This window comes from Pipra filicauda, unplaced genomic scaffold (genome assembly GCF_003945595.2).
Source record: "Pipra filicauda isolate LSUMZ 115617 unplaced genomic scaffold, ASM394559v2 scaffold16_size7369187_pilon, whole genome shotgun sequence".
Lineage (NCBI taxonomy): Eukaryota > Metazoa > Chordata > Aves > Passeriformes > Pipridae > Pipra > Pipra filicauda.
The window spans coordinates 3,237,197-3,259,981 of NW_024104207.1; the positions used below are offsets into that span (position 1 = coordinate 3,237,197).

General features: G+C 40.6%; 1 protein-coding gene across 1 annotated transcript; it reads left to right on the top strand.

Annotated features, from left to right (window-relative positions):
- Positions 1-261: 261 nt before the first annotated feature.
- CUNH1orf198 (chromosome unknown C1orf198 homolog) lies at positions 262-22,785 on the top strand. Its single transcript, XM_027721409.2, has 4 exons — positions 262-649; positions 8,483-8,533; positions 17,824-18,375; positions 20,324-22,785. The coding sequence occupies exons 1-4, from the start codon at positions 302-304 to the stop codon at positions 20,378-20,380; spliced, it is 1,008 nt and encodes a 335-aa protein (XP_027577210.1). The 5' UTR covers positions 262-301; the 3' UTR covers positions 20,381-22,785.

Here is a 22,785-nt window from a genome sequence, read left to right on the forward strand (position 1 = left end):
CCCGGAGGTGGTTTCCCCACTTCCCTCTGTTCCTGGCCGGCTGCGAGGCAGACGGAGGAAGGTCGGCTCCCCCCACCCGGGAGCGGCGAGCGGCGAGCGGCGCCGCGGGGGAGGCGGGCAGGGAATGCCGCCGGCGCTGGGCGGGCGGGAGGCGGGGAGCGCGGGGCGGCGGCCGGGCCCGGCTTTATAGGGAGCGAGGGGAGGCGGCGTCTGCAGGAGGGGAGCGGAGGAGGCGGTTCTCTTCCCGTTCCCATTCCCATTCCCGCCGTGCGAGTGCGGGGCTGGCGGCGGCGGGGTGGCCATGGCGTCCATGGCGGCGGCGATCGCCGCCTCCCGCACGGCGGTGATGAACGGAAACCGGCCGCTGGACGAGCGGGAGCGCAAGCGGTTCAGCTACTTCTCCTCGCTGAGCCCCATGGCGCGCAAGATCATGGCTGAGAAGGAGCGGATCCGCGAGCGCTACGGGCCCGAGTGGGAGCGGCTGCCGCCCCGGCAGCAGGACGAGATCATCGACAAGTGCCTGGTGGAGCCGCACGTCCAGGCCCGCTACGCCGCGCACCGCGGCGCCGCCCGCCCGCCCGCGCCGCCCGCCTCCTACCCCAGCCTGCGCCTCAACACCGGGCAGAAGGTGGTGCGCTTCGGCGACGAGGTACCGCGGGGGCCGCGCCGCGACAGGGCACCGAGGGGAGGGGGCGCCGGCGGGTCTGGGGCGAGCGGCACTCCCCACCCATGGCTCCGCCGCCCGGGCGGAGCGGCCGCAGCCTTGCCCCAGCTGCCGCTGCTCCTGCTCGCCGGTGCCGCCGGCTCTGGGCTGCGGAGGGTCGCGAGCGTTCCTCGCCGTCGGCATCATCTCCCCTCACTGGGGGGAGTTGCCCCGGTGATGAGGTTTATTCCTTTCCCGGCTCCCTGGCTGTGCGCGAGGGCGGGATGTTACACCGCGCGCGGGGGGACTCGGTCACACTGTAAAAGCAGGGAAGGCGCCAGCGACGGTAACGCTGGAGTGGATTTTGCAGAACGGGGACTTGAAGAGGCCAGTTCCAGCTGCCCCGACAGCGGGGCATGGCCCTGGCTGGCGCTGGGCATAGTCCCTTGCTGAAAATAGGCTGTAGGGAATGTTTACATTGAATTAAGTCTCTTCCTTTTTGTTTCTAGTTTTAGACACAGTTAAAAATACAACACTGAAAACATTCCAGCTCTTGGCATGTTTGACACCTTAAAAAAATGCAGCCTGCTCCATGTCACATGCCAGGAAAAACAAGGGTGTGGAAAGATAGATGGCACAAAGTATGGATTTCGAACCTTTTGAGAGCCGTCTATCTAATGGCAAAGCGTGGCAGCCCTTCTGGAAATCCATAGGTATAAAGGGTACCCGGTCTGGAGCAGTGGGTCATGTTACCGAGTGCGATCCCTTAAAGAGGAAGGTCTAACAATGCTTGAAGAGACCTGACAGTGCTCTTCAGATACTGTGTCTCTTATTCTGTGTATTGTTTCCCTTTGTTTTCTTTTCTTTTACACTTCTGTATGATTACAGAGCCAGTCTCTTTCCCTATGTTCATATAATAACTTACAGTGACCTATTGTTAATTAACTCAAGTGGCTTCTACCAGAAAAAAAAAACATAATCTGCTTCTGCATTTGTAATCATCAATCCACTTTAAAGAGAACAGTGCTACTTTTAGCCTCCTCTCCAATATCCCTTGCAATAGGATCTATAGGAAGCATATGAGGCACATTGATTCTGGGCATCATGGTTCCCAAGGGGCTTTGTGCTGGAAGACTGCTCCCTGTGTTTCACCTGTCAGGAAGGTGTGATGTTGTGCCGCACGCACATCGTATCTAAAGTTAGAGAACTTTAGATACTGGGTCAAGCTCAGTTTTGTTTAATCTGTGATACCCAAAATTCTAGGTAAATATTTGATAGTAATGGTGAAAGAGAGGTATAGAAGAACACAAGACAACAAATTTGATTGTGCAAACAAACTTTGAAGGGAAATTTAAAAGTTAGTTGTGAAAGTTGTGACTGTAAATACGTTCAGCTTTCCCAGTCTCAGAGAGCTCTGGTATGCTTTCTGCTTTGAATTATGTGGATCTGGAAGGAAAGCAAGCGTGCTGTAGGCTGTTGTGCTGTACTGTATGGAAATTATAATTTCCCACTTGACAAAACAGCTAGAGAGTCCATCTGAAATTCAGCAAGCTGTTTTCTTTCCCCTCTTTTCCCCAAATGCAGTTACAAAATGCATAGTATTAGCGTTTCTGTTGCCATTAATCAAAGAATTCATCAAAATACTTGATACGAAGTGTTTAATTTTGGAAGCATCCGCCTCATCTGACTTCCTCCTTGACTTCTAAGCAGAAGTTAATATAAATCGTTTCTCTGAAGAAAAGAGATTCCACTCGTTTTGGCATCCTCAATTTCCATTTTAGTTCTTCCAACTGCACTGTAGAGCCTTGGAACCTTTCCTGGCTCTTCATCTGATAGCTTCCTCTCCTCTGACTCCCTTGCTGGCATTCGACCTGATTGTTGGACATTTGCCCTGGCTCACTAATTGTTCCTCCTTGTCCTGCTGTTGCAGAGCTACTGTGGCCAGTCTCTTGCCATTTCAGTTCAGCTTTCCAGGCTTGCAAGTGCTTGGTCTACAGAGCTTTATTATCTTCTTGTCTTCTGGTCTAACAGCTTACTGAGTTGTGCTCCTGCTGTCTTTGTAAGATGTAACTGCTACATGTACTGTGGTCACCCAGCCCTTGCTCAGGGCAATTAGATTGGTCCTGGCTGCTGTCCCTGTCTATTGATGTATGGTATCCGAAGGCAAGGAAATGGAGAGTAGTCTGCATACCTCAGAATCACTTGTTGATTTTGCAGCACTTTCAGTGAGAGTGTTTTGATGTGGTGATGTTCTTGCTGACACCTGCTCCAAAGGTTTCAAGTTTCCAGACACAGCTCATCTTCCCTGTTAACTGATGTTGAAATCTGTAGTGATCTACCTGTGCTTGCTTAAGCATGGAAATTTTATCTCTTTCACCTCATGTTCTTTAGAGGTCTAGGGAGAAAGCAAACCAAGGATGAATGATGAAGATACTGATTTACCCGTCCAGGCCTCTCACCATTTCAGTCCCACTTTCATGCATTTGACCACTTTCATAAGGTGGTCCAGAGGATATTTGTAGCGGTCTCGTATCTCTGGACAGTTGGTTCCCTCTTTCTCGCTCCCACCATTTCACATATATCTTTTCTAACACCAGATTTATTTCCTGAACTCATAGCCCAGGACTGTAAGTTCTCAAACTATAAGCATCTCTTACATTTTCAAAATACCTTTCAGTATGTTGGCTGTGTGGGAAGGGTGTTAGAGAAAATAGATGTGCGGTAACAGGACCATGGCATCCTGCAACCATGATCCAGTCATTTTATAATGTTAGAGCACTGCAGCACCATGTGTGACTCTTAGCAAATGCCTAAAGTCAGCTGAATGCCACTGCTTCTTCTCTTCCGTTATCTTATGCTCATTGCAGCATCACCAGCCATGGAGTTAATAACCGAAGCTGTGCAGGCACTGTGAACGCGGGTCCCAAAGACTATTTGTGCCAGGACACCAGAGCTGCTCTTTTAATCTCCCATCTTGCTGTCAAAGAACTGAAGGTATTTTTAGAAGTCTCAAAAAGCTTGATGAAAGAAACTGAAGTACAGGAGTTAGGCTCCCTGATTCCCCAAGCAGCATTTCTCTCAAGCAGAGTTGGATTGGGTGGCACCCAGTTCTGCTTGGCAGTTGTACCTGTGGGCACCACACTGTTGTGGTGAGGGTGCATGCAAGCACTAACCAGCCATTACATGTCCACCGTCAGCCTCACAGTGTCAAGCTAAGACTTCCTGTTTGAGATGAACCCCAGAATACATCAGCTCAATAGCCTTGATGGGGTTGCAGGACCCGGTATTCTCTAACACCTCCTGCTAGAAAAATCCAACATCCCTTACCTCTCTGTCTTGTTCGGTTTTCTAGAGTTGGCTGGTCTAGGTCATATTTTTCATCTCTTCTAGGCTGACAGGGTCATTTATCGACCCCATGAAATAAGTTTTGTTCTGTTTACTGAAGATTGACTCGCTACCATCACACATGAGCCCAGAACCAGGAGATTATTTGTTGCTTCAGCATAATTTTCTGTATCTAGACAGTCTAGACCTCTTGACTGAGGGCTTTTGGAGGCTGCGACCTTCAAACAGAGCTTCCTCTTTCCTAACAAGCCTCCAATTACTGGCATTTCTCCATTCATGTCTAATGCCCGCAGCGCTAGAAAAGAAGGTTAACTGAACGGAGGAAAATCTGAAAATAGAAACCAGGATTGAATATGAATGTAATATAAATTGATTATTTTTGAAATGTGTCATAAGTTATGAGAGGAACCAGTGGAAAACCAGAGTGTATAAGAGGCTACCAGCCTTTGCCTGCTGTAGTGGTCAGCCTTTGTTAAGCGGCTGGTTTGGTGTTAGTTGGTGCCACTGGATCCTCTGTTTGATTCAGTGAAAGTTTAGATAGTAGTTTACAACAAGTTCTCACTGTTCTCTTAATACTGTCCCTCTTTATCCATAAGTGTGTGACATACACGTGGATTCAAGGTCTGATTTTTCTTTTTTTTTATTTTTTTTTCTTTAAATGGATATTCAATATTTGAGCAGTATTCAGTAGCTCAAAGAGTTGCACTTGAAATAACTAAATTTTTCATTGAAGTAAATGCCATATGCTTTAAGAAGTAGTAAGCATTTTATGTGGAGCAAAGACAGGTAGGAGTCTTCAGTTAGCTTCATTGATTGTCTTTTAATAGGGAAGCTTGACTTATCTACCTGAAGGCAGATATGGTATTTTGTTTTGCTTAGCCTTAAGAACTTTGGCACCAAGCAAAGGATCAACCCTTTTACCTCCCTACTTAAAAATGCCTTAAAGCAACAAATAATCAATAGAGCAAAAACTTTTATGTTGGGCCTGTTAGAGACTTGTACTTTTTAAAAAACGAAAAATGCAGGGCAGCTTTTGAGTGCAGTTAAACCCCGAAAAAGAGCAAGTCCTGTTCTGATAATACTTCCAAGATGCATTTGTTGGTGGGTTTGTGACTTTCCCACTTACTGGCAGCTGTACTGAGCAACAGTCATGTCAGATACGCAGGCATTTTTCTACCAGTGTCTTGCATTTTGAAATTCAGATGCTGTTTTGCAACAAGCTGCCTACATACAGCAAATGTAGTTTGTGATTCTTTATATATTTTGCAGCTGGTTGTTGAAGTCAAGTGTATGACCAGATTTTTGCCTCTCTCTCTCTTTTTTTCTTGTCTTTTTCAGCTCTGAAATATGTTGCATGAGGCCCCATTTCTTACAAATAGGTTCTTTCTTTAACACTGGTGAACAAAAGTTTATTTATTTGCCTTCTTTCTGGAAGAAGGCTTTGTTGTGTACTGGAAACAAAAGCTGATCAGATATGGATCTTTCCTAATCTATGTTGATGATAAATAGCCTTGAGGCCTTTTTCTCTAGAATTTTCACTCATAATTCTCTTTTGTTAGTATTGAAATAGTTGATTATTTTGCTCCCAGTTTTTTCAAATGTATAAGAATTTGTTTATTCTACATCAAAGTTATTTCTCATATTTTGTTGATGACAAACATGAATCAGGCACTTCAGGTAGGCAACTATTGAAGTGTAATCTCTGGTTTCTCACTTGTTCCTCTTCATGTCCTCTATGTGAGGACACAAGAGGTGGAGGCCACAAACTTCCTTCCCTTCCCTGGCAATGGACAGAACTCGTCAACTGTCTCCTTCATCCTACCCTGAAGTACACTTCAAATAACCACAGACATCACCTCCTTGAAGGTTTGTATCCTCAAACCATATCTTATCCTATTTTATTCTTTACTATGTCCTATGGAAGATCTCTTGAAAGTGGACAGAGCTCCTCAGACTTACTGGCTCTGAGGTGTGCTGGGCTGTGCAGTCCAAGATACAATGAGCCATCCTTTTAAGAAAAACAAATCTATGGTCCTTTTCTTTTAGGGAACTGCTCATGCCTAACAAATGTCTACTAATTCCATCTTTTGAAATAGTCTATGAAAGTCTTAGATTTTATCTCTAAACTGAACTTTTTAACAACTGGTACCAAAATACTGTTAATTCATTTCAAGAGCTTTTTGCTTGCCTGTGCTGGAGGATGAGGTTACAAGTTGAGGTTCCAACAGGTGCAGTGATGGTTGAGAAGACATCAGATTCTATGAAATGGGAGGCTGACTTGCTTTGCCCTGTAGGGAATGATGTATCCTGCTGCATGATGATCTCATACCTTCACTCTGCCTTCTCCATGCTGCTTTACTATCCCTTTGTGGTCAGCCTCACAGCAGTGGTGTCATCACTGAGTTGAGAGTGTGCAGAGAGCATTGGGTGAAGAGGTCCCTCCCAGTGCTGTCTACACTTGCCTCAGATATAGGAAAATAAAGAACTGGATGTCTTGCATCAAGGACAAGGATGGTCTTGGCTTGCACCTAAGTTTAAAACTGGTCCACAGCTGGTTTGCTTGTCCTGTAAATGGCAAGAAGACAGAGCTTCCTTTAAATTCCTAAGGTAAAACTCACTGGCAGCTATGCCTACATATCTGGAGCTTTAAGGTGCTGTGACAGCATGTAGGAGTGTTACAGTGTTCTCTGAACTTCATTTGTGTCCTTTACTGTTGTGGTTGAAATCAAGTACTGATTTTTCCAGACCCCATGTGGACAGAAGGGTTAAAGTCCTGCCTTGTGTGTAAGACTCAATCCAATGGTTGGGTTGTCCCATCTCTCTTCCCTTTCAGACTGTGATTCTTGTCATATGTGCTTCTGAGGCAAATGATATAGTCCTAAAATGAGTTTCAAATAGTTTGATACACCTTCTGTGAGGCATCACACACTGAGAGGTGTGGCATGCCCATGCGGTCAGCAGCACAGTGCAAATACTGATAGATATTAAAAGGCAGACTTTTATTGCCTTTGTTTTCTTTAAATGTTAGTACTTCTGAGTATCTGTTTCCTGGAATGAGAGAACCTGGTATTACATTTGTGTTCTTGGCAAAAATTTCCTTTACCAAGTTTCCTTTTGGGCCAGAATGTGGGATCCAGCAGAGTCCAGGCTTTTCCTCTTAGATGATCTCTATCAGCCCAGTTCTTTCTAAGAGCATGGGATCATCCTTATATATACCACAAATGCTTTGCTGCGAGAAACCCTGTGTTTCACAGATGAGTAATAGTTGGAGAATGACATGTTTTCGTGTTTAGGACATGGTTTCAGACGTTTTTAATTGTGATCTCATAGCTCTTGGCCAGCAAAATCTGCCTAGGGTGAAATAAGATGGCAAATCAAAAGAATGCTATCAGATGCCTGAGAAATACATTTATATAAAGGCAGAGATCACAAATAAGAAGAAAAGAGCAGTCATAGTGAGATGTGGGGGTCCTGTGTTGTCTTAAAACACGGTCTAGTTCTATTATTCTCTGAACAGCAGGAGTATGAACGTCCTGCATGGTTACTCCTGGCCTTTCTCTTTCCATATGGTATTCCAGCTCCCATTCCTTTCTTATATACTGGGGTGGCCAAACAGGGATATACTTAGTATGGAGAGTGCAACTCACAGCCTCTACCAGCATGACCGTCCAGTGTACCAGTGAGACCCAGCCATGACTAGGAATAGAAATGCAATAGTTTTGTTTTAAGTCTTCAAAAAATATGAAATACAGTAATTTTTTTATTATTTCACTCCTTCTTTTTTCGATGTGGGTCATGTATTTCTGGAGGGCATGCCATGTATGAAGAGATTATTTAAATTTCTCAAATCGGGATTATTTTCAGAAATATACCTTCTTAAAAGAATTGATTTCAGATTGGGATTTTACTCTATTGATGTCATGTGGCTCTTTCAACACCACTGCATTCTTATTTCAGACCAGGCATCATTGAAGTGGCATGATTATGTGTTTTGTCAGGGCTGGATCCAGCTGTGGCTTGTCCTGATGGCTGCACAGCTGTTTCACTGCCATGTGACTGCCTGGTTGTGCACATGCTCTTCGGTTTGCCAAGGGGAGGAAATGGGACTTTATTTCCCTTTCTCCTTTTGTTTTTTCTGTCCCTGTGTGTTGCAAGTGGCTACCAAAGAAATGCCTAGTAGAAAACTGGAAATATAATACATCTTAAAGCTATTTGTTGAGAAGCCATTTCAAGTAGTTTAGACCAGGTTAAACCTTTGTATATTTTGTAGATTAAATTGGTATAGTATTGATAACCTTCCCCTCAGAGAACTTGCTTTCAGTCAGTCCTAAAATGTAATCAGCGCCATCTTCAAGTAGGGCTTTCACTTTTTAGCAAGTTGTGTGGTAGTGGTTGTTACAGTTCCAGCAGTGTAATGTAATGTCATCTGTATGATGTTTCTCAGCAGGTAAAGTTGTTGTTCTGATTTTTAGTCATTCTTGAATTTTATTTCAGGACATAACTTGGCAAGATGAACACTCAGCTCCATTCTCCTGGGAAACGAAGGTAAATATGCAGCAATTTTACTTTTAATGTTGGTCTGTCATTTTATACTTTTCCTTATGCATTTATTGTCTTCATTTTGATACTCGATAGACTAATATCACCTTTATTCTATGAGAGCTGTGTAAAGTGACTATCCTGCAAATGATACAGAACTGATGTACTTTGATTTACATCAACAGAAACACAAAATGGGACTTCATGAACTAAGTTTTTGGCTTCAAGTGCAGGTGTAAAACTGATTAATTACAAATTATTTGATTTTTCATTGCAAACTTTTTAATCAACTTTCCATGTTTATCAGATATTGTATAAAACATAACCATATTTCACTTTGGCAGTCAGGAGTAAACTAGCTAGGAAACGGGGTGAGAGAGTTGCAGGTATCTAGTAACTTGATTGGATTTTTTCTTAAGGCCTGTCTTATGCTTCATCTTTTTATTATGACCTAGAGTGTTGTCCTACAACAAATGTAATGAAACTTGTTGACCTGAGGCTGTGATACAAGCATTATGTTATTACATCTCCAAAAGGCATTTCCTTCAAAAAAGGATGTGGTGGGTTTTTTTTTCTTTCTGTGGTGGGTTGGTTTGGGAGTTGTTGTGTTGCTGTTTTTCAGCTCTCACTTTACTGCTGGTATTTTGTTAAAGTATTATTTACGATGGGATTCTCATATGCCTAACATGGAGCCAGAGTTCTCCATCTTTCTGAACATGCAGTTTGAGGAAATATGGTTGTACCATGTTTGTGGTGGAAAATCAAGCTTAATTCTTCTTGTTGAAGAAATTCTGGAAGCAAAACCACAGCTCGTTGCCTTTCTCAGCTGTTTATGGGGAACATATTAATTTAATCATACATTTCAGACTTTGTGTTCTCTGTCAGAGAAAGCTGCTTCTGCCCTATTCCCTGTTTTTATTTTGTTTTGGCTTGGGTTTTTTTTGCCCTTGAACTATGTAGATAATCATGTATGAGCTTATGAATATAATCTTAGCCTAATGCAGAGTAATTATTTGGAAATGCCAGTGAACACTAAATTAATTTGGTTGACCCTCACCCTCCCTGCTCAAGGTCACTGCCTGTAGCCAGCGCCCCATCTGTGCTTTGCAGAAGCTGATTAACCTCTAACTTGATGTGGCTCCTGGGTCCCGGCAGCCTACAGTGCCGTGGTTTAAGAGAAACCTATGCCAGTCTTCACTTGCCTTAAAATTCCCTTTATAAGCTGTGATGGTTCAGGAACCAGTGGAAAATTTCCTGCAGTGGAAGCCTGGTAGCTCAGGCAAGCCCTCCTGTCTTTCAGAACCTTTAGAAGAAACAGCCACTGGATCTTAGTATAATATCAAAGAGGCTTTTTAAAATGGGTGTACTTGGGTGAAGCTGCCAAGAAAGGAAAAGCTGTGAGAAAAGTGTGGACCTCATTGACAATAAGGTGTAATAAATCATACATTGGAGACAGCACTGTTGTGTCTCCTCTATTTTTCGGTATGAATCCAAAAACTCAGGTTTGGGAACGTGGCAGCTGTAATCATATTCTTATGCTCTGTCTTGATAATACTTTGTAAGTTCTGAATACTTGAACTTCCTGGAGGATAATGCTTCATGTAATGCACTGACTGGTGATCCAAATTGAGATGCATCTGGATTTGAATGGATTTTCTCTTTAATTGATACTCCTTTTCTTTTTAATTCTTGTATGTCTAGTGAAGGATTTTTGAACCCAGCCTGTGGTTTATCACTTGCTGATTAATGTTATTTCTACTGTCCTCCTACTGTTTCAAAATGAGGGACCCAAGTGGATAGTTTCATCCTTTACTGTAATGAATGGAGGATCATAGAATGATATGGGAACACCCGTCTGGCTGCTGAAAAGAAGTGAGGTGGGGAGGAGGTTGCTTTAGAAGTAATTGTCATGGGTGATGAAGCTGTGCTTCCCTCTCCCCCGCTCCCTGCTTGCTGGCCAGGGAAAAAAGCTGTGCCTCAGCTGTAGGTTGAAAAGTTGCCTGACCTTCTTCTCTAGCAAAACTCTAGGGAATCCATTTTGTCTGGCTTTACAGGGTGTGGGTTGATTGGTTTCTGTGGGTGCTTCCTTTTGGTTTTAATTCGGTGCCTCATATTGTATCAGTCTTTCAGCCAAATCCTTCAACTGCTGAGTCTTCCTTTTCTAAAGGTGGAGATCTTGCTTCATGCTTACTCTTAGATCTCTTCCCTAACCAGTACTTTAATAAGGTGATACTGGAAGGCAATTTTCCCATGAGGTACCAGCTGAGGAAAAAGTATCCTTGCTGAACTGGTCCCATGTGAGGAAACCTGAATGAGCTGTTCAGTAAGGTTGATGTATTGTAATGCACGTGCGATGTTTTGTGAGCCAAATCTGTTCCTCCTGTTATTTAAGACCATCAGGCCCTTTCCATTCCATGAGCTCTATCCTGTGAAGGGTTAGTCTTTCCACAATATTCTTTCCCCTGATCTCACTTTAATGCCTTCAATGTGCATGAATGTGATCTGTTTTACCCAAGGAAAGGAATGTGGCTTTTTCAGAGCAAAATAAAGATGTAAATAAGTAAAACCACTAGGCTTTTTTTTTTTTTTTAACAGTGAGACTCAGAAAAATAAAGCAGCAAAATCAGTATTTGTAACTAACATGAGGGAAACTAAGAGGGTAATGAGAAGAGTAGAGAGCATGTATTCTCCCAAGATGAAGCCTCTCAGGTGTTACAGTGATGCCAGTGGGGATTCTAGGTAAGGATAGGGGATTCTAGGGGATTAGGTAAGGATAAATTTTTCTTACAGGAGCTAGTGCAATGGATTCCCTAATTCCATGGCTGTCAAACTTACCCAGAGAACAGTGTACTAAATTGCGGTCATTTTGGGCAGAACATTGTTGAAAGGCTCGATAACTTCACTTGTGTCAAAAATAAGCTTTCTGTGTTCTCATTTTAAACACAAATGTGAGATAAGGCTTAAGTCATCTTATCACAGCAAACACTTGCATGAGTGTCTCCACTATTTTTAGCGGTTTGATGTGTATTTCTTGTCTTACCTTTTTATTTTTAAATCCTCAAACAAATCAAAGTAGAAATACCATGTAAACTGCTGAGTTAGCTGTTTGACAGCATTAAAAATAATATTTTTAGTAGATAATGATATCACTTCTCGGAAGGAAAACTACTTGGGAAGCAATGAGTTCTCTTGGCACTGCAAATAGGCTGACATTTTAAAACCAGAGATTGAATTGGAGGGAGTGATTTGGTTCATGGGTGGAGCCCTCATGGACATAATGTCTTGAAATGTGGGTTACATTTTTAAATGGAGCTCTAGCCAGGTTTATGAATTCAGGGCATTCTATTTATGGCTTCAGGTTTACGTGAGATGAAAGACGACATTTTGGCTGAGTTTAGCCTTTGAGGTTTCTTGGTTTGTTTGAAGTAAAAATTCAGTGAAACTCAGCATGGACCTCCAGATATAAATGGAAAACAAGAATCATGCCTGCTTTTGGAAATAAAATTTCTCTGCAACTCTTCCTGAACTGAGAACTTTGTGGGTTTTGTGGTTTTGGTTTGTTTGTTTGTTTAATAATTTAATAATGGGCAGAAAATATAATTTCAGTCTACCACCTGAGTTAACACACTGATTGCACTGAGCAGCATGGGAGTAAGTTGGAATCTATTTCTAATTCATGCTATTAATGAAAACAGGTTTTATTCCAAATGCTTGAAATTGACACATGCATATCTAAAAATTTGTTTTTCTTGATACAGGTAGAATAATTGCCAGCTCTCTTCTATTTTCAACAGACCATCAGCTATTTGTTGAAAAGAAAAGCCTTCAAGGTGTGTTTAAAACAAGCAAACCAAAAAAAGCAAAACAAGGAAGTGTCAAGCTTCAATCCCTTCAATAATCTGTTTGCTGCCTCCATGTCTAATTCCCTAATTATATTGCTACAGAAGTGATCTAATCCTAGCAATGATTTAGGAAGGGAAAAATTGCACTTATAAAGAAACACGGTTTGCAAACTGTTTCCCTTATCTAAAACTAAAAGACAGACTTCAGTATCCTTCTTCATACAAGTCCTAGTTGTGGAGGATTTTGTTTTGTTTTAAATAGGAAAAAAGTTCAAGAAAAGAGTTTTTTCCTTCCTTTGCTTAGCAGCCTGATATTATAATTGTTTGTTATAAACTATAATTTGGCGTAATTATTTTTATGAAGCAGGCATAAATGGCAATGCTTCCTTGGAAGGAAAGAAGCGTGATCCCTGAGGTTTTGGGATTAGCCTTCCCTTTAAAACCCATTTAAAACACGCTGCTGTAAGACCACTGTTGACTATTAGTTCTTGAGCAAAAAATACCCAGCTTGTGGTAATAGAAACTATGTTCAATGTTTATTTTATTCTGCATGGCCAAGTGTTCTCAGCTAAGGATTCAGTTACCTGCATCACTCTTTAGACAGTTGTTTTTGGGCATAAAACCAGGCATGTACCAGATACTGTCAGCATCAGCTGGCTCAAGCTAGATGGTAGCAGTGGCAGACTAGAATGCAGTTCATATCACCAAAGAGTATATAATGTAATTTCCTCCAGAGATCCATGCTATATATGTTTGGCATTGTCTTTCTGTAGGGACTAAAATTACTTAGATTGGTTTTGAGTACTTGGCTCTATTTTTTACCCTTGCAATTTACCTCTGCTGACCTAACGATTTCTTTCTGATTGAAAAGATCCTAAAAACACCCACGATGTGCACAGGAGATAAAGCAAAAACTGCAACTACTTTGAGTCCCATATTTATTTTGGTTTTGTCCATTCAGCAAAGCAAAGTCATCTTCTAAATCTTTTTAAAGTTGGCTTTCTTACCTCTGCATTTATTAGTCTGTGCTTAAAACAAGTTGCTTTTGACAGTGTTTCTGCAGTTTTTTCTCAACAATTTGGATTTTTCAGCCTGCCAAGGAAAACAATTTGTTTTGGCTGTATTTGCGTGACTGCTTAGTAAAATACTACACATTCCTGATGAGTGAATAAGATGCTTAAAAAGTTCCTGGGTTCTTTGTGGTCATCTTGTTTTTAATATAGACTTATGAACTGAGACATGATTTTATACAGTATTATTAAATCATGACATTCTCAGTGTGTGGTGCCTCTCTTTCAGAATACATTTTTTCTCATGAGTATATACAGCTACTAGTATGATTTGGTGGATTATTGCTGCCTTGAGACTGAAGCTTAGTCTAAATTTTTTAATCCAATAAACAAAATTCCTAAATACCTTAATATAATCTTTTTAAGGAAAGATGGACATACAACTAAAAACTGCAATTTATAATATTATTCATATTTATTATTCAGAAAAATGATCAAGACAGGGCATCCTTTATTTGAACCCTTGCAGTGGTTTGGGACCAGAGGGATAAGACCAAAAAGAACACAGACTTCCAGGTTTACTCTGCCTCAAAATACTTCTTAATGCATGCTTTCACATGCTCTCTCTCCCCCCTCTCTCTTAATGTGTTGAGAAAGATTTGCTCTTGCAACATCTTGAAAATACTACTGCTGTTAATAGCTTTTATTTGAATTCCAATAACTTCTAGAAATTGCAGTTGGGACCTCACTAGCCTGTCTGTAAACTCTTGAGAGTTTCTGGGCTGAATAGTTCCCAGAAATACAATTTGGACAAAGGGTAGGAAAAAGAAAATAATTTTATTTTATTCCTTAGATAGAGAATTACAAGTACAGAAACTGCAGCTCATTTAAAGTCATACAAAATCTATGAAAGCAGTGGGGGACTGAAGCCCTGTCTCTAGAATCCCAAACGGTGCCTAAATGACAATTCATCTTTGATCATGAAATCATATCCCAGTGTTCAGTGTTTGCTTCCCCAAGGTGGCAGCTAGTAGAGTACCACAGGCACCCTTCCACTGCTGAATGCTACATATGCCAGTGCAGCTCACAGCAACTCTGCCTCAGCCTGAGGAAAGCGAGCACACAGTGTGACCCTTGACAGACGAGCTGCTGCCCTAATATTGACTGGGGCCAGGAGAGATGCTATTCTCATGGTTGGCAAACCTTAAGGAAAAGGAAATGTTTTTTTTCAGGAGGTAACTGTCTTTTAAATAGTGTTTCCTTTTTTCTCCTGCTGACGCAACCAATTGCCAATTTGCAATCTGATGTAAGAAACTGAGAGCAGAACACTAATTAAAATCACATTTGTAGTGTCTAGTGACTCATTAGAGTGTTCAGCACTATTCATTACTTAGATGTCAGCATAGGGTGTTTCACAAATGGGTCTTCTCCATCTCTGTGTGAAATTATCTTCCTACTTATGATGCTGTTCTGTTATTTGGTTTGTTTTATCTTGCGGGGGAGGGTGTTTTATTGCCAATTTTTTTACTTGAAAGATACTGCCTATTAATCATTTTCTTTCATTAGCTTAGGGGCTTAGTTGTGTTAAGTAACCTCAAAAGTCAAATAGAAGCATTATATATTTCAAGGAATACAGAATATCTTGAGGCTGGTCCACAGAAGTTCTTGGCTTCTTGAGCTAAATGCTAGAAGCAGAATTATACATCTGACCTCACGGAGCTGTATTTACATCATCCTGAGACGCAGTGCTTTCAGAACCTGTCTGGGTAGTCTTATCTTCTTTACCTTCCTTGTGGGAGAACGCAAACTCCTGAAGAAATATTTTCATTTGGATTATTCCATGTCAGATTATGAACTGTTTGATCTCCAAAGCATACCATGATACAAGTATGCAATCTTAAATGTCAGGTGGCCCTGTCTTCTAAAATGGAAAGGTACACTCCATGATCTCCATACTAAGAGGAGAAAAAGGACATCTTCTTCAGAACATGCATCCATGAGCAGGTTGGAAAGGCACAACTGCTTGAAGTTGTGCTGCAGTGTCACACTCTAGAAGCGATGTGCCACTTCCAAACCAGACCTCGGAGTTGATATTTGGACCCATAAAAAAGAACATAAAATATATCTTTAGCTCCACAGTCTAAGAACTTCTCAGGAGGCCTGGCTTTGCTTGTCTGTCTTACTGACATTGAAATGCAGAGCCATCTTGTTGGTTTACTTTTTCTAATTTTTGTTCTAACAGACCCCTGCTTCCCTTCCATCAGTGTTTTTGCTGGGTTTTATCTCTAACACTGTCCTGGTGGATCTGGGGTTGTGATAGCCTCTCTGCCCTCTGGGCACTGACCTTCCCTCTCTCTTGGGCTGGAGGGTGAAGGAATCATTCTACTGAGAGTGACTCCTGCTGTGGTGGCCTTTAGCTACTGTCATCCCTAGTGTGAGCCCTGGGACAGTCTACTCAGAAGGCAGCTGACTGCTGAAGGATAAAAAGTAGCACTGTTTTAATTCCTGCATGACAAGTCGTACACAATTTAGGCTTTCCAAGATGGAATTTTTTTTTAATCTGTCTTTTATTTTTTCTTTTGGATAGTAGAGAAGTGCAGGTCTATTTTATATTGTGTTATGGGTTTTTTAAGCTGGAATTTTATCAGTTCTAAAGTCGTAAAGCGTCTTAACTTCAGGGTGATAAATCGCTATTCAGTACTGCTGCCAAATGAGCTTAGGCAAATAAATCCCTATATTTTAATGTAAGGAATGGCAGTCACTGTAAATAATCCTCAACACCAGTGCATCTATAATTTGTTTATGCAAAATTTATCTAAGGATAAATCTTCTGCGCTTCGGTTTACGTCATGACTTTTGTTGAAAAAAAAAATTGGAGCACCACGGTTTTCCTCTTAGTTTTTTGCATGGGGTGTTGAGCTGTTTGGTAAGAGTTGTGTGTATCCTTGCACTCACCTTACTCTAGCTGAGCTATAATTACTTCCAGCTTATTTATGTTCTGCATCTTTTGATATTCTTAGTGAAAACATGGAGCTTGGTGCTTCCTTGCCTATAACCTTGGAAAAATAATATATCTAATTCTTTAGAAAGGTCAGAAGTAAGTCCATGAGTCAAATTATGAGTAGGCAGCTGCTGACTGTTTAAAAAAAATTGTTTTATAAATAATCAGTTGCTGGGTTAACAGTTTCTCTTTGATGAGAAGTTTCAGAATATTAACTACTAGTTGTGTGAGACCTGCTAGAACTAGAGTCCCTTTGAACTTAACATGCACAATAATGTAGGACTCGAGATCAAACATTTCTGGTGAAAATGATATGCAACTGGGACTTGTTTTAGAATCAGGCCCATACCTACTATTGCAGTTTTATTCAGAAAGGCTGGGTAATGAAGTAGAATGGGAAAAAACATCACAAATCTGTAATGAACTTCTAAAGTATCTATTAACCATTTGTAGGAAAAGTTACAGCTCGTCTGAGTTTTTTCAAACCCAGTCAGGCAACAGCATAGCTGTAACAGTAAATGCAATTTTTTTTTTTTTTGCATTATTTGTTCCATTTTACAAACAAAAGTCTAGACATTAGGTTGTTCTTTCCCGGCACTTGCTATGGTGCTGTCTGTGCTCCTAAAGATGGTTACATGTTTCTCAGAGTGAAATAAGGCTTAACTTTTATTAGCCTAAAGAATGTGCAACTAGTTGACAATCATTTTACTGAAGTGGTAGTAAGTAAAATGAACATTTTGAAGTACTGTTAGCTTTCAGGTGACTTTTGCAAGATCTGTATCATGCATTAACTGTGGACACTTGCTTCCTTGACCCAGTGTTACCTATCAGAAATGACTAGCTATTTGCACTGCAAGTAAAAACAAAACAAGGTTCTGGAATAGGTGAAGAACTGGTCCTGCTGGAGATGTTTCTTTTCCTTCAGAGGTGCATTAGAATTGTAAAATGACTTGCCTGTGCATACCAACTACATCTAATCCTTTATCTTGGAAGTAGGTGGAATTGTAGCCAACTATTTCAAAGGCTGTAGTGGAAGATTGTCTTTTAAACTACACTGTAAAAAGCTTTTTTTGCTTAATATTTTCTAAAACATCTATGATTTTCAAAATACATCTGCAGCTGTTCTGATGTTTTAGTGTCGCTCTTCTAATGTTTTAGTGCTGTGCATGCACTGAGTAACTCGAATATGATTGCCTGATTGCTTTCTCTGACTAATCTGCAGCAGGTCTAGGACTCTTATATTTGCTTGCACTTCAGACTTTTAAAAATCATTATTTTTATGAAACTACAAAAATAGAGAAAATAAGGTTGCTTTGCTGTGTGTCTGTTGTCTGGGAGTTGCCTCACTGTGGGCAAAGGTGTTACCTAGATGCATCAAGGTCAGAAGGTCAAAACTATCTTTGTGAGGGCTTTGAAATACTGTTTTTCTTTAACCCTGAACAGAGTCAGATGGAGTTCAGCGTTGCATCTCTATCCATACAAGAACAAGGTGGTGCCCAGATGCAAAACGAACAGAGGCAGCCTGTTAAAGCAGCACCTGGCGTCCAAGTCCCTAAATCTTCTCAGGCCAATAAGACCCCTGGCTCTGATGGGTTGATAGCACCCAGAAAGGAAGAGGAGTCCTCTTTCTGGAAGATAAATGCAGAGCGCTCAAAGTTTGAAGGAGACAAGTCTGAGTTCCAGTCCCTGACCCCCAGCCAGATCAAGTCCATGGAGAAAGGAGAGAAACCCCTTCCCTCTTTTTACAGACAAGAGTCTACTCCAAAGGAGATGACAAAAGCTGAGAAGCCGAGCATAACTAAACCAGAGAAGTCTGTCGCCCCCAGCCTACCTTCCGTATCTCTCGAATGGGAGAAACCTCGACCTTCTCAACTCCCCACTAGTTCTCTAGATGACTTCTTTCTTCCTGACCCACCACAGGATCTGGCATCATCTAGGACAAACAAGGAAGATACTGATGGTACTATACTTACAGACCCACAAATGCCTGGACAGGTAAGTACTGCTATATCCACTGTCCTTAGATTTAAAAACTGTATAGTACATTAAAATCTGAGAGGGCCACTCTCAAAGATCGGGGACTCCATAAAGCTTGATGGCTTTTTATCTTTCAAATGTGAAGGAGTCTATTTAACCTTTTGTTTAAAAGTTTAACACATTAACTTGAATTAAATATTTTTTAACACATAGGATAAAGGCATATTTTAAATATAACACCAGAAATGCTGACAAGGCACCCAGTGGCTAATTGACAGCAAGCTACCTAGTAACATGCTATATAAAGTAAAAGAGGTTGTGCAGGTTTCTTTTGGTTGAGTGTGGGGTTTTTTTGTTTGGTTGGTTTGGTTTGTTTTTAGTTTTTTTTGAAACAGCAAAACACTTAATGGAAAGAATAAATTTTTAACTTGAAAAGTAGATAAGCTGGAGTCTAAGCTAGGATACTTTATTGGTACACACAGCATAGTGGTGAATGGTGAACTAGTTTCTCAGATGTTTCAGGCAGTAGCCTGACAGCCACTTCCCAGTGCTTTGTCCCAGGCAGCTGGGCTGCTTTCAAATGTGTTTTCTCTTAAAGTCCAAAATAGAAATAGAGTGAGCTTCCAGAATTAGCTTTCTGAATGTTTTTTTAATAAAAAAACCCAAACAACCCAACAACAAAAAATAATCTTAAGCAGCTCAATAGCCAATTGAAGCTATTTTAAAAGCAGATGCTGAGATGCTGATCTGTGAGAAAAGAAAGGGATCAGCAGGATATGACATAGTGAAGGAAAGAAAAGAAAGAGATCTGAAGCCTGAAAACTGTGAAGTAGGGAAGAGGAGTGGTTCTTCAAACAGAGCTGCACAGTTCTGTTTGGAATCTGCGGCATCACTCTGGCAATAGCCTGACACATTACTGTACATCTTCAGCACATGGCATAACTTTTTCTCTACTACATTTTCCGAACTGTGATTGTTTAAATTCTGAACAAGATTTTGTAAGGTCAGAAAGATACAGAATGAGGTAGCTCATTGCAAGAGAAGTGGCAGCACTTAGGAGAGAACAATACTTAAGCCACTTCAGTATTTGAAGCCCTATGATTAGTTATTTTTTCTGAAGCTAAGAGATAATGCTTATTGAGCTGTTCTGCTGCAAATTGTGACCATGGTAGTCCTCTAATTTAATTAAAGGCTTTAGCTTGTTTTCCTACAAATTAATGATTTGCTAGTTTTAATTCCTTTGGGAATTTTTTCAAGCTAACTGAAACAGTTTGAAAAGCCTGATTTTTCTCTCTGTGGAAAAACACACACCCCATGTCAAAATGTGAACAGAGTAGCAGAGAATTTTATGTATTATAGAATTTTCTTCCTTTCCTCTCCTCTGAATTTTCTTCCCTGTTCTGGGAAGCCATGCTCTAGGAAGATAATGCAGACTCACCTGTGCCTCTTGAATACTTTTCCTGAACACTAAAATCACTTCAAATGTCATAGCTAAGAGTGAAACACTACAGGAGTGAGCATGTTCTTGATAGCCTAGTAAATAACTTGTCATCAAAGTTTAAACTGTGTAGTTTCCTGGGAACAACTGACTATAATTGCAACAGACAATCTGTTGAATTAGTGATGCTTCTCTTCTGTGTTTGTTTCATTCTCTGCAATTCCCACTCTAGTCTAAAATATTGATCTTTATGAATTTTTTCATAAGGAGAAAAATAAGTTTTTGACTGCAACCCATGAACAGAATTTTATTTTTATTTGCAATTGCCTTTAAATGGCCATTGTGAGTATTTTTCCATGTCTGGCATTTTATGGTGTAGGTATTTAGGTGTCTAGAGCAAGGCAAAGACCTTGAAATATTGGCAGACAACATTTTAAATTTTATTTTGTAGATAGGCAGTCAAATACTGAGTTCGTAATACCATAATTAACAACTACATATTATTTCTTTTTTTTTTTCCCCTTCCAGACTAGTACAAGCAATGTTATCTTGAAGACTGGCTTTGATTTTCTGGACAACTGGTAAAAGATACTTCAAAACAGATCAAACCAATTTTGAGGAAGGAGTGGAATACCTTTCTCCTTGTATGTTAATTTACTAGAATTTGTGTCTTTTTCTAGAAGTAACTTTCAAACTCTTAAATGTTGCCTTTGTATAAACTTTTGTAACACCATATGCGGTTTTGTTTTTTAAACAGTGATAGAAGTGTGGTTTCATTTGGATATTTTTTTAATATCTCTTAAAATTTTTGGTAGCTACTGTATTGAGAGAATGGGAGAAGTTACCATACACATGTTAAAGAAACACAAATGAGAGTCTCTGTATCCTACAAATGGAACCTGCAGGACCAGATTGCTGTTTTCAATCGAAACCTTGCTAGCATGGCTTGTAAGAAATAGTGTTGCACGTGCAGTGGTTCCAAGTAAGAAAATCATTCCATACTTCAGATAGCTAGCAAAAGTAGTATGAAAAACAAACATACAGAATTGCATTGATTTATAGATTTTGTTTTGTTTGAAAGTTACTTTTGTACCACTTATTGAAAACACTTTTCTTCTGAAGAGGGCAAAGGCATTGCCAAAATGATGGATACAAAGAAGCACTGTGTTTGTACCCTACAAATCTGCTATAATAACATAAGAGTGTTAGAAAAATGATATGTGGAAATGACAGGTGTTTCTGCTCTCTGGATTAAAGACTTGGGGTGGGTAGGGGGGAACGGAACAACAACTAATGAATTGGCAAATTCTTCAGGGAACACAAGCCTAACAATTTCACTGCCTCCTTACTAGAGCATAACTCTTCATAATACTAGTGCTGGAACTACAGCACTGGAGAATTTCTGGAGTGTAGATTACCTTTATGTCAGGAAACCACTATGTTTATGGGAGGTCATAGCAGCGTAAGGCTTTTTTGTTTTTAAGCAGCTTATCGTCTCAAGGACTCATCAACTTTGGTGCTTTTTCCTCCTTGTGGGTACATTCTCTTTAGTGTTCAACATCTGGGTTACATTTGTTCCTGAGGTGCAGAGAGGCATCTCAAGGTGGCCCTCAGCAGTCTTGCCTCCAGTTCTGCTTTTGAATGATCTTTGGTGTTTAAAACGTAGAGAACAAGAGTAGCTGTCGTTTGAATCTGTCGTCTCTGAAATGCAGCATGATTTACACACTGATTCTCACTGTGTTTACCTCACCTTGAAGCCTTAATTCCCCTACGCACAGCCAGTGACTGGTCTGCTCCAATGCCAAAGGTTTGACTTTTCCCTTTACCTCAGCAATAGTCCCATAGCATTTGTTTGGGGTAGAAGGCAAAACACAGGGCTCTAATGGGTCCCAGCCAAGGCTATAAGAAGGTCACCATCTCCTAGACCATAGTTGTGCTAGGCTTCTCATGGATTAGCACTTGACATTTGTTTGGTGCCAGGGGCAGTTACATGTGCAGAATTGGATGCAGCAGGACTCTACCTGTTACAGGAAGAGTTTGAAATGTCCTGGAAGAATCTTTACCTCTAACTGGTGTGCTGCTTTCTCTGAACAGAGTGTGCTGATAGAGCATTAAAACTTACTTGTTGATCAAGGAAAATGCTGTAAGTATGTCTCTCCTTCCACTCCTCCTCGAACCCCTCACTCCCCCAAAAAATTGAACCACCAAGGCCAAACCTTCCAATTTTTCTAGTGTTTTCTTAAGAGGTTTCTTAGCTAAAGGGGAAGATTGCCACAGAGTGGAAGTCATTGCATAGTCTTATTTACAGACTTCTGAAAGCGTATTTACATTCTTCCTGAGTTGTACAAACTCCTGTAATTCATGGATATTATCTCTGCATTCAGCAGTTCAGAAAGTACTTGTTGTTACCATCCTGGACTTTTCTGCCGTTTTTTAATTAGCTGCACTTTTTTAGCATTTGCTACAAGCATCCAGCACTAATATAGCTTAGAACAACTTTAGCACAAATTCTTTAGGTGTATAATTAGCATTGACTCGCACCTTTTTTCAAAGCTGACAAATGTTAATCTTGGGGTTTACAGTTACCAGTGAATCTAGTTTTCTGTACATTGAGCTGCTGAAAAGTTCTAAATCCAAAATGAAAATGCAAATTCTAATCTTCTTGTGATTTGGGGAGATCTGAAAATGAAGTCTTCTACTGTTGAGGAGTGTTACATTAAATCTCAGCTAAATACCTTAAAGCTTCTTAGGGAAGAACCTTGACTGCCTGTCTCTTCCATTGGCTAACTCGACCCTAAGACACATTGGGACCAGCTGGTAGAACATGCTGCAGAACTTTTTACTTATCCTGGTAGGTTTTTCCTGTGCTTAACAAGAGTTGATGCTCCTTCTTTCTTGAATATGTTTTTATTAAACATTCTTACAAAAAAATTGTACTTGGTCACATTTTATATTAACAGTGTTTTAATAAAGTCACTTTAAATAAAACA